General features: G+C 41.5%; 1 protein-coding gene and 1 long non-coding RNA gene across 2 annotated transcripts; one reads left to right on the top strand and one right to left on the bottom strand.

The window, feature by feature from the left end:
- Nucleotides 1-2,156: 2,156 nt before the first annotated feature.
- LOC143006692 (uncharacterized) lies at nt 2,157-5,576 on the bottom strand. Its single transcript, XR_012964329.1, has 3 exons — nt 5,485-5,576; nt 3,310-3,487; nt 2,157-3,108 (listed from the first exon to the last, which is right to left on the bottom strand). It is a non-coding gene; the product is annotated as an uncharacterized LOC143006692 (long non-coding RNA).
- A 2,047-nt stretch (nt 5,577-7,623) lies between these two features.
- Nucleotides 7,624-15,399, top strand: zc2hc1a (zinc finger, C2HC-type containing 1A). The gene is made up of 10 exons (XM_076157934.1): nt 7,624-7,822; nt 8,298-8,371; nt 11,017-11,133; nt 11,293-11,319; nt 12,078-12,219; nt 12,299-12,447; nt 12,591-12,696; nt 12,833-12,905; nt 13,524-13,622; nt 13,821-15,399. The coding sequence occupies exons 1-10, from the start codon at nt 7,807-7,809 to the stop codon at nt 13,954-13,956; spliced, it is 939 nt and encodes a 312-aa protein (XP_076014049.1). The 5' UTR covers nt 7,624-7,806; the 3' UTR covers nt 13,957-15,399.
- The last annotated feature ends 333 nt before the right edge of the window (nt 15,400-15,732 follow it).

Raw genomic sequence — 15,732 nt, 5'->3', positions numbered from 1 at the left:
AATAGACTGCACTCCGCTGCATTTAAAAACCATTTCAAAATAAAAGCACAGGATTTTGTTGTTTTGCATTTTTTCCCCACCAGTTGAGAATCACTGTAATAGACCACAGTCATATAAGCAAAAGCACCAGTCTAACGCATAACATTAACTATGGCACCATTCCATTTAGGTACATCCATGTCACATGGCCATGGCACTGGTTGTTGCAATATTTGAACACCTACATGGAACAGTGCCATTTTATTATTTACACCTGTGTACCATCTGCTGCTGTAAGTCAAAGTGTCCCATGAGAAAGACCTGTTGTGTTTTTACTACAGTACACCAACTGAAAATGAGGTGCCAAAACCAATACAGAGGAGGCAAAATATGAAAGGTTATATTTAATTAACTACAACTCTGCGGTAACATTATGATGTCACTTTGCTGGCTTTGGTTAGTTGCTGTCGCTCTGTTTGTCATCCCTTGGTCTTAATCAACATGAACATTACACAGCCTGGTTCTCTTAACGGTTTTAGTTCTCTTCTTTTTCTCTGTTTTTGCTTCTCTCCCCTTTATGAATAAAAGTAATCCACATTACACACGTGGACCCATTTAACAGAAGCGTGACAATTTGGCCTCACTATTATCACTTTGGTAGAACACAATTATTCATCACCAATAACAATCTTTTTCTTCTGCTTCTCCTGTTCTCCTCCTATCTGTGTACTGAAAAACAATCTCCAAAATGTAACTGCATTCTCATTGTCATGTCAAATGCTGCCCTCAATAAAAACATTCAAACAAAAAAAGTGAGTCATATAATAGAAGATTAAAGTGTATGTGTGAGTGTGGCTCAAAACCATACAAGGAATAATATCTATCTGAGTCCACGTTTATGTCCTGATTCATGGAAGTCAGAGTGGATTGTGAGAGTGGGTTAAAGTCCTGTCCGATTAAGTGGGTTAAAGTCCCGATGAGTAAGATTGCCTGTCCAGTAGGTACGTGCGGAAATTTCACGCACAAAGATACATTGTTTTGTTTGGTCAGTTGTGTTTGAGCGGTGCAACACAATGCAAGCGGATGCTGCTGTGTTGCAATCCTGTGTTGTCCATGTTATTGTGATTTCTTTGTAATTCTTTTACGCAGAATCCATTATGAATTATCATCTCGCAGCAGCACTGCCGCACGCTGTGGAGCGAGGGTGTGATGTGTTTAAATCTGTAAGCACTATCAGTGATGTAATGCTTTTGCACTGAGGCTGCATGTGGGCCTGGTCTGCCAGATAAGCAGTGACAGTGCAGAGGGCACACAGTTGGCTGTTGGATATACTGAGAAGAGTCTTACAAAGAAGATAAGTTTCTTAATACTGTGTATAAATTCAAAGAAGCAATAAGATCTGTATTGCAGTCAATTGTGTAAGCCTTGGGTCAATGTATCTCCATTTCTCAAACAGATAAAGTTATAATCTGTAGCTAACTATTGACTCACTGGGTCACATATACATGCAATCATTACTGAATCATCAAATGCCTTGTTCAATGTCAGTTAATCATCACTACTGAAACATGTTCGCATTTAGAGTGTCCAATAAGTTCAGTTCAGGTCATCAGGGAGACGAGATTCACCTGCTTTGGTTGACTGATGAGCTTTATGAGCTGCTGTCATCAGTCTCTCTCTCCCCTGGCAGCTATTGGGTTTGGATCTGTTTGGGTCCTTTATAGTAACATGCTTTCCTTTGTTTAATTTAAACACTTTTGTGTCTTTGTAGGAATTAATATAGTATTTAAACTATAAAACTCTTGTGTGAAAGCTGAAACAAATCTCACACAAATCAAAAACCTGTCGTCACCGTACGATCGACTCTTTGCTGGTTGGCATTTGTGCGCTCCTTGAGGAACCTCCCTAAGTCTGCAGGCCCGATCACGCGACTCAAGCAAACGGGAAGTCACTTTTTTCTTGAAATTACGTGATCCAAATATAGATTAGATTGTCTTTCACGTGCTCACATGCTCACATGCATAAAGCACAAGGATCACATCTGTGGGATTGGGTAACAAGAGCTTCTGTTGGATAGCTGAGACAAATTTTTTTTACATCATTGTAACAGAACAGAGGCAAACTCCTGCAGGGGAACTAATAAAACACTATGAATGTCTAGATGTATGTGGGGATGATCAGTTTTTAATAGTAGAACCACATTTTCAAGACTTTAATTGTAAAACGAGACACAAACATATAGAGGGACTGTATGAATCAAGGTCTCAGTCACAATTAATACCAGTTAAATGTTAATGGTTTACTAAATACAAAAGTATAAAACAGTAAGTTGCATTTCTATGTATTAAATACCAATTTAGATTTTTTTTCGTTGAACATATGAATCCTTATTTCAAAATAATTTAGAAACCCTGGCAATAAATGTGAGAAACGTGGCAACCTATAATGGAAGGTGAGATTAAGTGAAAACATCCTTGAATAACTTGGTGCTTCCCATTCAGATTCAGATATCAGTACGTCCAGCAGCTACAAAGTATAAATACAGTATGTTACACTGTCCTGTGCTGCCCCCCTTTGACCAATCGATGTAATGGTAGAAATGGCATCACTCATCATCATTTGTCTAACTTCCAGCAGTGAGTGGAGTGTGTGGAGTGGAGTGATGGATTGAAGGCAAAACGAAGGATTAGATCTGTGGCAGCACTCTAGCTTGTCCCAGGATTTCTAAAAAGATGAATTTCCCCTCCGCTTTTTTCCTGACAGGACCAGGTAGGCAGTCCTGGGATCAGTTATTGACACCATGCTGCTGAGGGCAGGAGGGGAAAGATGCACCCAAGTGAATATGGGAGACTGCATTGTGGTTGCCATAGCGATGACATATTGTGGCGTAGGACTTTGCTGTGTCCATTCATGTCATTGGCTGAGAGTGTAACTATGGGAGGGGATCAGTAGATGCAACTGGCCAGTCGGAGGGCGTCAGAGTTCAGGGTGTTCGTGAACAAGCACAAGCGGCAGCTGTTTGACTTTAGAAATGTCAGCTGCCCTCTGCCAGTTACCTCCCCTCAGCTTTACCCTCCTCTTCTTTATCTGAAGAATCCTGGCTCTGTTTAGCAATATCATCATCATCACCTGACAGAGAACAGGGGGAGAGAGAGAGAGAGAGGCCTGTCAATGTAACAACAGAAACAGAGGTCACCATGGTAGAATCAGCATTCATATCCCCTCAAACATCAAGAACACTGCACTGAACTACTGCACTAAAACTGTGTCTTTATGTCCTCCCAAACATGGAAAAGGTATTTGAGAGTCACAGCCAATGATGTTTCTCACCCGACTTGTTGATGTTGAGCTGTGGCAGACCCTGCGACAGGTCACTAGGTCCCTCCCCACCAGGGGTTGCTGGGATATCATGGATGGCGTTCCTACGGCCGGACCGTCGGGAGGCAATGAAGTCCTCGTAGGTTGCCTCCACTTCTGTCATTGCGGACACACCTCACCATAGCAGGGCCTGGCACACACAGAAAGTCTTGGTTCCTCTCTGCCCTCACATTGGTTCCCACCCTTCTCTTATTTGATTGAATCCCAGATGAATCTGTTTTAAGCCAGTCTAGGGGGGATTGGCCGGCACCAGTGACACATGGAAATGTGCTGTGCAAAAGGAATACCAGCCAATGAAACAGAAACAAAAGATGCTGTTGTTGAAATGATGCAATAAAGCAACCAAAAACACAAATCTGGGCAAGCAGCACACCAAGAGGGATGGTGTTATATTCAAATACCATCCCACTTGGGGTAACTGTGGAGCAGGATGGGAGCTCTGTTGCCATGGAGATCTACAGATGAAGCTGCTCTGTTGACACTGTATCGGTCTGTATCTATGTGCCTAGGCAGGGCACAGGGTAGGTTGTGGTTTGCCTACCTGTGATTTCTTTGGCTTCATCCAGTTTGGATTTAGACAGATTCTAGAGTTTGACTTGTTGATAGTAAGTAAGTAAGGTTTTGGAACATCACACACAGCAAAAACTAATAACTTTTTTAGTTTCAGATTCCCTAAATGTAGTTTTTCTGTGTGATCTAGCTATAGTCTTGGATTAAAGACTGTTGCTTTCAACCAATGGGGAAATAGTGAACCTGACCTCGGGTCCCACCTCCATTTGTATATATTTTTCACCGAATCACATTCCCGTTCAGTTGTCACTCTCTCCAAATGGTGTCAAGATAGATACCCAACTGATATTATCCATGTAAAATTGTCAGTAGGTTGACAAAATAGACCTTAAAGTATTAATCATTACTGCAGGCAAATGTAAACAGTTCAGATTGAAGCCATGGCAGCAGTCTAAAGAGACAGAACAGCCATTGTAAATGTGTCCTTGTCTCTTAAGCAATGAAATATTAATTCACAGTTTACATAATTTAGTCACACTGTTCCATCCATGAAGCAAAACATCAACAGTACAGCAGCATGTGTATGTGTGTACGTGTGTGCCTGTGTCCTCCAACCCTGTGTAAGTCAGAGTCACCCTGTAATTGCACCCTTGCTGTTGTAGCCTGGCCAGTATTTCAACATAGACTCCAAAACACGACAATCGCTGAATAATACAGCAGTGCACACTCTCTAAGCAGATGCAAAGCTGGGGAGAAAGTTGTGCTATTGTGAAAAAATGTGTTGTGCTGCCAAACAGAATTAGTAGTGATGGTGCTCAGTGTAGAAATGATTTGTAAAGGAGTAAAGGAATGGAGTCCTGCCAACTTATGCCAGCGTTATTCTCAGCAGGCTGGAAATATCTGGGACTGATGCCAAACTTCACTAGCTTTCTCTCTCTTACACACAAACAGACACAGGCACACACACGCACGCACGCACACATTATCTGATAAGTGCAAAGGTGCTAGGACTAAGTAATAAACAAATAGGTAGATAAGTAGATATGAGTATAAGTGTTGACAACTTATTGACTTACGCCATATAAACAAAACGTTTATATGGCAGCATTACGTTTTTATAGTTTGTTAAAAATATTAAATATAAAACTCTTTCCAAACGTAAGAGGCTATTTGAGATTTTTTGCTGAAGCAGTAACCATCATTGTTTGAGCTACGACCATTATAATTAAAGATTGTATTGTTTAATAAATGTCCTCTCACAAGCGTCTGATGAGGTCTATCACCCAGTTAAATGTCAAGTGGAGGCGCTGCAGAGCGTCTCGGCTAACACAACAGTTGTTCGGATTGGAGTCCACATAAATCAATGTTTCATTGGTGACGTCATTCAAACCTACAGGCAGAGGTCAATAAGAATGCAGAATAATTTTTTATTAATTATTACATTTATTTTAAGAATAAATCCACAGTTATGTATTATTCTATTGACAAAGAGTCTGGTGCTGCTCAGTGTCTGGGCACGTAGCTTGGGTATTTTCTGTACATAATTACTAACAATCAATGCATGTTATCTCTATTTATATACCTCTGTAATTATTATCATTATTATCATTATGGTACCTGGTTAGGTTAACAGGGCTTCGGAATAATCGCAGGGGTCAATCCCATCAGTTTGAGAGCGGGGTGTCTCACTGCGCTCACCGAGGATGTATACACGTTGAATAAGGAAGAATAGAAACATTTCCGCTTTCAAAATAAAACCGTCGTGGATGACTATAAAGCATTTGTTTAGTATGCTTTATTAAATAGTCACTTAATTCTGTCACAAAAATGAATAGCCCCACAACAGAATTGATATGTAAAGGAGTAAGCATATTTTGTAATGGATTCGTTGGACCTATGTTGATATTTTTATTTGGGGTTGCTGCTACTATACTACTACATGTGTCTTATTCTGAAGACCTGTGAATGTGGGGAAGTGGAAGTTAATCTTATTCTGATGAAACTCGTGTAGTCCTCTGTGGCCGAGGTATTTAACGTGAACTTGTGTGTACCGAGCGCAATACACACAAGTTCTTGAGGAGTATTTTAGTTTTTTTCCCCCTCAAAATAAAGACACGTATTCTGAAACATATAATTTAGTAATATATAAATGTGACTTTGTTCGTTTTGATGACTGTGGTATTGATTCCATTGTTGTCTAAGTTTCAATGGCATCGCGTTGTTAGTGTGACGTCATCAATATTGTTTATTTAAATAAGCTTTTTTCAAGGCCTGAAGCTTAGAAGGAAGCAGCTGTTTTAAAGTAATTTGAAAATGTAATGTTTTCCAAGTAAACAAAACCAAGGGAATTGACCAACACATTTGGCAGGCTTACCCAAGAAGTGACATGTCTTTGTCGAAGAGGACAAAGTAAGTAGTTGTTGGATATGTAAAGTTAGATGTAGTATTGTTTTATCTTAGTTAAATGTGTGACCTGTATGTCATAATGTAATATATTACAACGTGCATTTACATTTACTTTGGGTGACATTCGACAGGTAACTATATCAACACATTACTTTGCAATGAAAGGTGAATTGTCCAATGTTCGAACGGAGGCGCAGTATGTCTGGTCTGCTGGTCTCCCTCGCGCTCTGTTGTGCGTGTGTGTGCTTACGTGTGTGTGTGTGTGTGTTGGCCTGAGAACAGTGATCTTTTTGTAGGGAAAGCTTGGAGACTGTAGCCATTCATTAGCACTTTTCCTGTGGTGTCATACCATCCGGTTGTGAATTACTCCATTCAGCGGACACATGCGGTCAATATGGGGGATCTGGGAGCACCAGTATGTTTGCTGTGTTTGAGCTAACAAAGGCCTTGGGACACACTGGTTTCACTGTTTGGGGACTTGACCCCCCGCCCCCTTTAAATTTGTGATAAAATGAGAACTGACATTTTGCTACAGGGTATCATTGTACGCTTCCTAACTTAAGAAGGTACCAGTAGAATGATGTAAGTCTATTTAGTATCTTACAACTGAATGAATAATATTGGAAATGATGTCAGGCTCCCACGCTCCCTCTGCTGCTCAAAGTAAACACTGCACCCCCGCCCTTCTTTTACAATCCAGTAACAGCCAATAAAACGCTCCGGTGTTGCGATATGGAGCGGCAGTCACGACAAACCAGTTGCTATTGGTAGCCAAAGATAGCAGTAGTCAAGATAATTCATTTACGATTCTTCGATAAAAAAACAAAACAAATTGATGCAGAAATATCGACCAAAAACAGACTATCGATGAGTTAGAATTAGAATTATATTTAAATAACAGTTATGAAGATAATTTTTGCAAGGATTTATGTGACTGATCCAGTTTCGCTGTCACAAGGACCGATACAGGAGACCCTTCCTGCCCGAGTGCCCGCTGCTATGTCCCTTTACAACGCATCACCACTGTCTGATATGTTATATAGTCATCGTTTAGGTCACGTCCACTCTTTCTGTCCTTTAATCAATATTTTGCATTTTTACTACTTTCTTGTACTCTGTTTATTATGACTGTGTTTTTCTGTATTTACTACTACTGTGTTTGTTGTTTTCATCTCTCTCTCTCTCTCTCTCTCTCTCTCTCTCTCTCTCTCTCTCTCTCTCTCTCTCTCTCTCTCTCTCTCTCTCTCTCTCTCTCTCTCTCTCTCTCTCTCTCTCTCTCTCTCTCTCTCTCTCTGATATTAGGAGTAAATGAGATAAAAGAAGTACGATAAAAACAAAACAATTACTCTAAACATCATTGTGTCCTGCAAACAGAATGTTTTAAATCTCTGAAAAAGAGCGTAGCTTCTTAGCTTCTACCTTACGGTTATCTTAGCTAGCAAAGCCGGAAGGGTGAAGCAGAGAACTCTCTCAATCCGCCCGTTGTAATCGGGTCGCTTGTAGCAGCGGCATCAGACAACAGAAAACCTAATAATGGAAGAATTTGAAGGTAAGAGAAAATGCCAGCGTATGTGTTCATTTTACAATCTAATGACAAAGTCGGGTATTTAAACCCTCCTTTTGTTCGCCACATTTTGTAAATCGCCTGCCTCTTGAGCTTCCCCGTTTTATTCCGACCTCCTTTTTGTTTGGGGCTTAGCCCAAGTCATGCTAGGTGACATGAACGGCGCGGGCCGAGGATGAGGCTAACTGCTGGGCGTGAACCCCACATCAGGGAACCAAACAGTGTTTGCATAATGCAGACAGGTCTAAAACCAGTTTTAAGTCAATTGTCTTTTGGGACGTTTTGGAAATGTAAGGTAAGGTAATTGGATGTGAATCTACAATTGTTGTATACGTTCGTTATAGGGATCTGCGGTGTTACTGTCAATGTCACAGGCATTCGTTTATATTCATACTAGCCACTCTGCTTCATTTCTTTATTTTTTAACGTCTTAATTTGCATTTCTGTTTTGTTCTCGTAGATGGCGAAGCTCCTTCTGCAGAGGACCTGGTTCCGTGCAAAATCTGTAAAAGATGCTTCCTCCCAAAAGTCTTGGTAAAAACAAAACACTACTTTTTTTTTGGCTTATATGTGATTTACCTAAATGGATCTTAAATGTAAACCATAATTCCGAAATGACCGTTTCCATACAGTTCACAGACCCCTGCAAAGCTGCCCGTCTCTAAGGTTTACCATGTGTTTGAGTAAAATGAACATTTCCTTCTATTCTGGCATAATATACTTGAATAATGCAAAGTTTATTCATGTTTAAACAGAAAACTAATGTTTTCACTTGGGAAGAGTTTCAATATTTTTTGGAATGACCCTGATTTTGAATCACAGCTCTCATGTGTACCAGTCTGTCACATTACTGTCAGGTGTCTTTATGCCTCCAGGTGCAAACATTCAGCTGGGCTTCTTTGTTTGATGGCTTGCGACCATAATCCTCATGATCACATTCCAGGTTTTTCAATAGGGTTCAGGTCTGAACTCAAGCCTCCATCCACAATTTGATTGACCTGGCTGTGTGGCATGGAGCTGGAAAACCCCCCAAAAATAAAGGCTTTGGCGCTGTGTCTAAGAAAACCCTGTGATGTCATCCTACAGTTGTTGAGTGAGGTTCAAATGTATTGGCAGTCATCCTGGTTAGATAGATAGAGAGAGAGAGAGAGAGAGTGGAGTGGAGTGGAGTGGAGTGGAGTGGAGTTCGCCCTCTGCCGGTCTGTGGCGTTGATGTTGCCGGTGTCTGTTGCTTTACCTTGTTCTCATGAGCCGCTGTCTTTGAACCTTTGAGGATGGAAGCAACCTGACTGTAGTGGCACTGTGCTTACTCTTCAACATAGATGTGTCACTTCTTGGGTAAACCTTCATATGTACTTCAAAAAACTTACTTACCCCTTTGTTTGACTCTTAAATGTACTTGCATAGACGACAGTGGCACCATCAAACTAAACAAAGAGCTACAACAATGTCACCAAGCTATCAAATTGCAACAATAATGTCATCCAAGCAAACGATGACGTCACATTTGCACATTACTAAATGACACCTCTCAGAATAGTTGTTTTATTTGTCAAATGCACAGTTTAGCACAGGGTCGCTCTGAACAGTGAAACTCTTAGGACATGGAAAGCAGCGACAACAATGTAGTAGGCATATAAAGATAAAGTTGTTTTTAAAAGTCACAAATAAGTGCAAAAAAGAAAATATGGCGAGAGTAACAAAAATATATATAATGGTAAAGCCCTTACAGCAGTCCCAGAGACTGGAGAGATGGGGAGCGTGAGCAGTAAGAATAAGAATATGAAATAGTATATATAGTATGCAGATTCATGTGTAGATGGAATTGAGGTGACAGGTTTGTGACATGAGATTGGTGACATCTTCCTTGCCTCTATTTTGCAAGAGGATAGTGATGTTCTTTTTTCCACACACACACACGCACACGCACATGCACACGCGCGCAAGTTCATAGTGTCAAGTAAGATTTGGGTCAGGTGATCTGATCTGATCAGTGCCTCATTCAGTAGAGGCGATGTGCCTGTGTTGGGTTTCAGCAGAGACTGGAGTGGAACAGCTGACATACATGTAGAGATGCCGATTTAAGAAAGATATAGGAGTGGTCCCTGATTTATGTCCCTGTGCTGCATGATGACTTGATGCCCATGTTAATGCATGAGGGGTAGTGCAGTACTGGGTTCAGCTTTCAGTAGAACAGGCCTACTCATCAACACTGGAGTCAGTAATATGACAACAGTCAATTTGAAAGTATTCACTTACAAATTTCGAGTTTGGTGTTCCTTACTTCATAGTTCAGTTTAGCCACATTTGTTGTGGTTGTGATTGAATCAGTTTGACAGCTATTACAATAAAAAGATAGAAAATATGCCAGTTGTTATTTTCTTCTTCTTCTTCTTCTTCTTCTTCTTCTTCTTCTTCTTCTTCTTCTTCTTCTTCTTCTTCTTCTTCTTCTTCTTCTTCTTCTTCTTCTTCTTCTTCTTCTTCTTCTTCTTCTTCTTCTTCTTCTTCTTCTTCTGCTTCTTCTTCTTCTTCTTCTTCTTCCCCCCTTTCGGCTGCTCCTTTCAGGGGGCGCCACAGCAAGTCATCCGTCTCCATCCACCCCTATCCTCTGCATCCTCTTCTCTTACACCAACTAACCTCATATCCTCCTTCACTACATATATCTCCTCTCCGGTCTTCCTCTAGGCCTCCTGCCTGGCAGTTCCCACCTTAGCATCCTTTTCCCAACAAATTCACTATCCCTCCTCTGTAAATGTCCAAACCATCTCAGTCTGGCCTCTCTGACTTTATCTCCAAAACATCTAACATGTGCCGTCCCTCTTATGTACTCATTCATTCCTTGTCACTCCCAAAGAGAACCACAACATTTTCATTTCTGCTACCTCTAACTCTGCCTCCTGTCCCTTCCTCAGTGCCACTGTCTCCAAACCATGCAACATCGCTGGTCTCACCACTTGTACACCTTTCCTTTCATTCTTGCTGATAATCTTTTGTCACACATCACTCCTGACACTTTTCTCCACCCGTTCCAACCTGCTTGCACACGTTTCTTCACCTCTTTCCGGACTCTCCGTTGCCCTGGACTGTTGACCCTAAGTACTTAAAATCCTCCAGTTGTTATTATATAAGGTAGAAACATATCCGGGTCGTGCTATTTTGACGTTTTACCTTCCTTACAGGAGAAGCATTCGAAAATCTGCCAGAAGTCAGCGGCCAAAAGAAGGAAGGTTTTTGATTCCAGCAGGCAGAGAGCAGAGGGCACAGACATTCCCACCCTGAAACCCATCAAACCAAAGGTAAGAGTTCACCTGGAGACGGGACACCAAGACACACACATCAAATTCTCAGTTTAATGTAAAATGTAATGAGGAGAACCGTGGCATACCCATTTCGGACATTCACTATGTTGTGTTGACATTCCTTTTAAATGTAAAACAATTTCAATTGTATTTCAGTCACAAAGTTCATCTTCTGCTGCGAAAGTAAGTTAGTTTGCCTTTATTTGTTTATTTTTCTTTTCTGTATTTATGCACATTGTTTCTCATCACTTTGGCTTTACTAACCTTCTGTTCGCTCTCACCGTTTTTTATTTTATTAGAACTGATTTCCTTTAGTAGAACCATTGACTTAATGATCAACTCATACTGTTGTTATCAATGGTGTTATGACATCGTTACTGTTGTTGGTTTCAAATCTTAGCTCATTTGAATTAATAGCCATTGCCTGAACTATTCCGAAGCTTTCATTTGACTTTTGTGGCAACCGGTCACCCAGAGTTTTGTGGCCTGAATGTGACATCATCTATTCTTCTGGCTTGTATATGATCTATCCAGTAAAAAAGTCTTTAGTTCTGCTTCGATGACCTTTTACTTTGTGTTTGTCATGGCTGCTGAACTCGATCTGTAACTTTATAGTAGGAAGCAGGAAGTCTGTGCCGCTATCATGTTGCTAGGGTAGCAGCTTCAAGGTTGGTGGACTACTTCTGTCAGATATCGTCAGCAGCAAAGACGCAAGGAAGACAAGGAGCTGCACACAAGCGCTGAATAGAAATTAACCATTTATGTTAGTCAGGAGTAAGAGTGCTTGATCCTTTGACCCAATAGAAAAGTTAACTTAAAATGTAGCATTCAAGGAAAGCAGCACATTCAGAAATGTTCAAAATGAACAGTTGTGTCCGAGTAGGAATACAAGGCGAAGTTTGTGGGTGTAAGAGCGTCTCCGCTGTGTTGCCCCCTGCCAGGCCGAGACCCCAAAGAAGCCATCAAGCTGGCGCCGGAAACACGAGGACTTCATCAACGCCATCCGGGCTGCCAAGGTTGCTAACCAGGTTGTGAAGGATGGGGGACCGTTACCTCCACCACCTCCTCCCACATACGACCCAGGTACCACATCATCACATAACAGAGTGGGGAAAGATCCGAACAAAACAACACAAACTAACTGTTGTTTTTTTTCCTCCAGACTATGTTCAGTGTCCGTTCTGTCAGAGGAGGTTCAATGAGGGGGCGGCAGACAGACACATCAAGTTCTGCCAGGAGCAGGCTGCCCGTATGACCAGCAAGAGCAAGCCAGGAGAAACCAAGAAACCAGCTCCAGCTCGCGTGCAGGCGGTAGGTCGCACGCACATGTCATCACACCAACGTACACACACGGGGAGGAACTCAGTAAAGATCCCCAATGTGCAGTACAGTTGTGATATTCACTCAGCGTTTCTTTTTTACGCATCTCATACTCGTTCTTTCTGGCTCCTCAGGCTCCTCAGAGCAAGCCTCCTCCTGTAAAGAAGGCCTCTGCTGCGTCAACCATCCCGTCGGCCACGTCTCGTTTACCACAGAGACCAGGGACAGGACAGTCCAGCGGTAAGATCAATAACCTGGCCAGCAGCCATTGATCTGGACGGGCTGGGCGAGGTTTTAGTCTGGCAGAGCTGTCTCGTAAATGACACTTGTCCACAAGAGGCATCCATCATCACTTTCACGCTTTCTCTCACTGCAGGAATCCCATCTAGTAAGGTCTCTGCAGGTTCAATGAGGAGTCCTCCCTCGGGCGTCATGAGCCCTCCATCAAGGTTGGCACACGCACACGCACACGCAAACGCACACACAAGGGCCATAAGTGAGCTTAACAAAATCAAACATTAGACAAATTAGAACCCCAAAAGTCAATTGCAATATTGGGACATATTGGGACATATTGGGACATATTGGGCATCTTCAGCTATGATGTCATGTGATGTCATATGGGGCTTGGGACATCTGATGTCATATGGGGTGTGATGTCATGATGTCATGTGGGATGTCGTGATGTCATGTGATGTCATGTGTGATGTCATATGTGATGTCATGTGATGTCATGATGTCATATGGGATGTCAAGGCATGTCATATGAGACATCTTGAGCTGTGGGACTACTCATGTTTTAATGGAACTGTGTGTTGTTTATTTATTGTTTATTTATTATTTATTTATAGTTGTTTATTTATAGTTTATTGCTGTTATTTATTACTGTTCAAAGATTCAGGCACAGCACAAATGCATTTCGTTGTATTATCATATACAATGACAATAAAAGCTATTCTATTCTGTTCTATTCTAATGCTCTCATCAGCATGTAAGCACATATGTGAGTGTAGCAGCGAGATGAAGTTCCTGTGCCGCTTTGTGCTTGTCTCTGATGTGTCCGTCAGTGTGAGCAGTAAGCCCCGGGCGGTGAGCTCTGGCTATGGCTCTGTCAGGAACTCTCAGTATGGACTCAACAAGAAGAAAGTAGAGATCTACAACTCAAGGTAAGCCAACATTTTCCTTGAGTCTTTCAAACCCTCCCTTCTATAACATATTTGAGAGTCCAAAAGCAAGTCCTGGCTGTTTTCAAGTAGAAGTATTGGCATCCTGACCTCTTGTGGCCGGTTGGTGTATTGCACATAGCTGCACACTTCATCATCGCTCTGCTTGTGTCGTCATGTCTCTCTCTCTCACCCGCTCAGGAATAATGACAACAGTGGGAACGAAGTCGACAACAGCGGAGCGGCAAGCAAGTTCTGCCACGCGTGCGGGACCAAGTACCCCATCGAGTCCGCCAAGTTCTGCTGCGAGTGTGGGATCAGGAGGATGTGCATCTGACGGAGAACAGGGTGGAGAAAGTAGATCAAAGTACGGGTGTGCCAATACTCCCATATTTTGGCCGAAATTCTTCAGAAAGAAGAACTGAAAACAAGTTTGGCCTCATTATTGTGGCACAAGGAGGGGTACAGAATTTTAACGTAGAAAAACAAGATGTATTTTTCTTGCAGGGGACTCGCTAATGTTGTAATTATTATTATTATTGTACAGTCTCCTCCCAAACTTGGACACTTTCTGTTGGCTAAAAAGTCGTTTTGGTGCGTCCTTATGTGTAAGGAGACGAGATGGTGTTGGAGTGGTAAAAGAAGTGAAGAGAAGAGACAAAATAGTCTCAAAACCCAGGTCCAGAAAAGTTAAGGCAGTGTGTTAAATGCAAACAAAGAACAGAAAGCAGTGAGCTGAAAATTCTTTGACCTATACTTGAGTGGAAACAATTAATGTTCTTACTTTTCAACTGTCCTTCTTAATTTGATGCCTGAAACGTTCCAAAAAAAGCTTGTACTTAATCAGCATTTGACACACTGTCCCAACTTGTTTGGAATTGGGGCTTTGTACTTATCTGTGCTGTCCATTCCTTCCTCCCGCCCCCCTCTGCTTCCTCACTAAAACGATACAAAGTGCAATCAATTGACTACTGACTAAGGACAACGTGGCAGAACGTCTGGAGACTTGGAAGAGGTGTTGCATTGTTTCGAAAGGGAGCCGGGCCGAGATGAACTGAAGGTTACACGTTGGAACACATTTCACTTCCAGGCCTGACATTTTTTTGATGAAGTATGTTGAAATGTAGCGTTTTTTTCTTCTCAAAAATCCCCTTAGGTCACATTTGTTTTATTCATTTAAATGGATTATTTATTTTCTCATTCCATTGAATTTGATTTGGATTTGTCTGAAATCTAAATGCAGAAGTGGTTTCTATCTTAACAGTGTTGTGCTCTGTATGCACTTAAATCACTATGCATTACATGGTACTTCTGCAAATGGAGATCCTATTTGGTGTGTTCTGACTCACACCATGTGTCACACTTTACCCACTACTTCAAAAGTTTGACTGTTGAAGTTTGTTCCAAGATCTCTGAGTCATTTTTTTTTTCAGTTGTTCCTGTGTGGCACTGAGATCTGATTTGAGCCCCATATTGACACAGTAAGGTCATTATGCTCGGCTCTCTATCTCATACTCGGGAGATAAGGACTCCTCTCACCCTTTTGTATTTCTCATCTTTCAAAGGAGTTAGCTCTGCTTGAAACGACATGCACTATTTCCCATGTCAAAGACGACTATTTTACCCTCAGGGTGGATTTTCTCTGGGGAAAAGAGGGTATACTTCCTCTGCAGGAGGTGTATTGGTAATGATTGAACACTGCAATCCTGTATTTATGGTACACGACATAAATACACCAATAACAGCAGTCGTTAGCCTGTATACGGTGCAATTATTGCCATGAACTATGTAATAACCATCTGTAAACTTGCATTGGAATGGCTGGGATGAGATTTTGAGTGCATTAGAAAACACGGCTCTTATAACACCGTCGCTTTGGGTAATAAAGTACGATGCAACACAAAGACTTAACTTGGTTTTATACATAAATATATTTGCAATATTTGTGCCACAGGTTATACAGCAGTGAGAATAACAATATACAATGCTAAATGTACTTCAAACAAATACACATTTTATAAACAGACCGTAGCTGCATAATCATATTTTGTACCAGTCCCCGCAGGAAAGAGGAAATAGCTTCACCACTAACTTACATGTAAAGGCTGAAAAT

This window comes from Genypterus blacodes, unplaced genomic scaffold (genome assembly GCF_046128005.1).
Source record: "Genypterus blacodes isolate CSIRO-AG114 ecotype Tasmania unplaced genomic scaffold, CSIRO-AGI_Gbla_v1 ptg000076l_1, whole genome shotgun sequence".
NCBI classification, from domain to species: domain Eukaryota; kingdom Metazoa; phylum Chordata; class Actinopteri; order Ophidiiformes; family Ophidiidae; genus Genypterus; species Genypterus blacodes.
The sequence above is the reverse complement of the archived record's forward strand: the minus strand, read 5'-3'. Positions and strand labels throughout refer to the sequence as shown.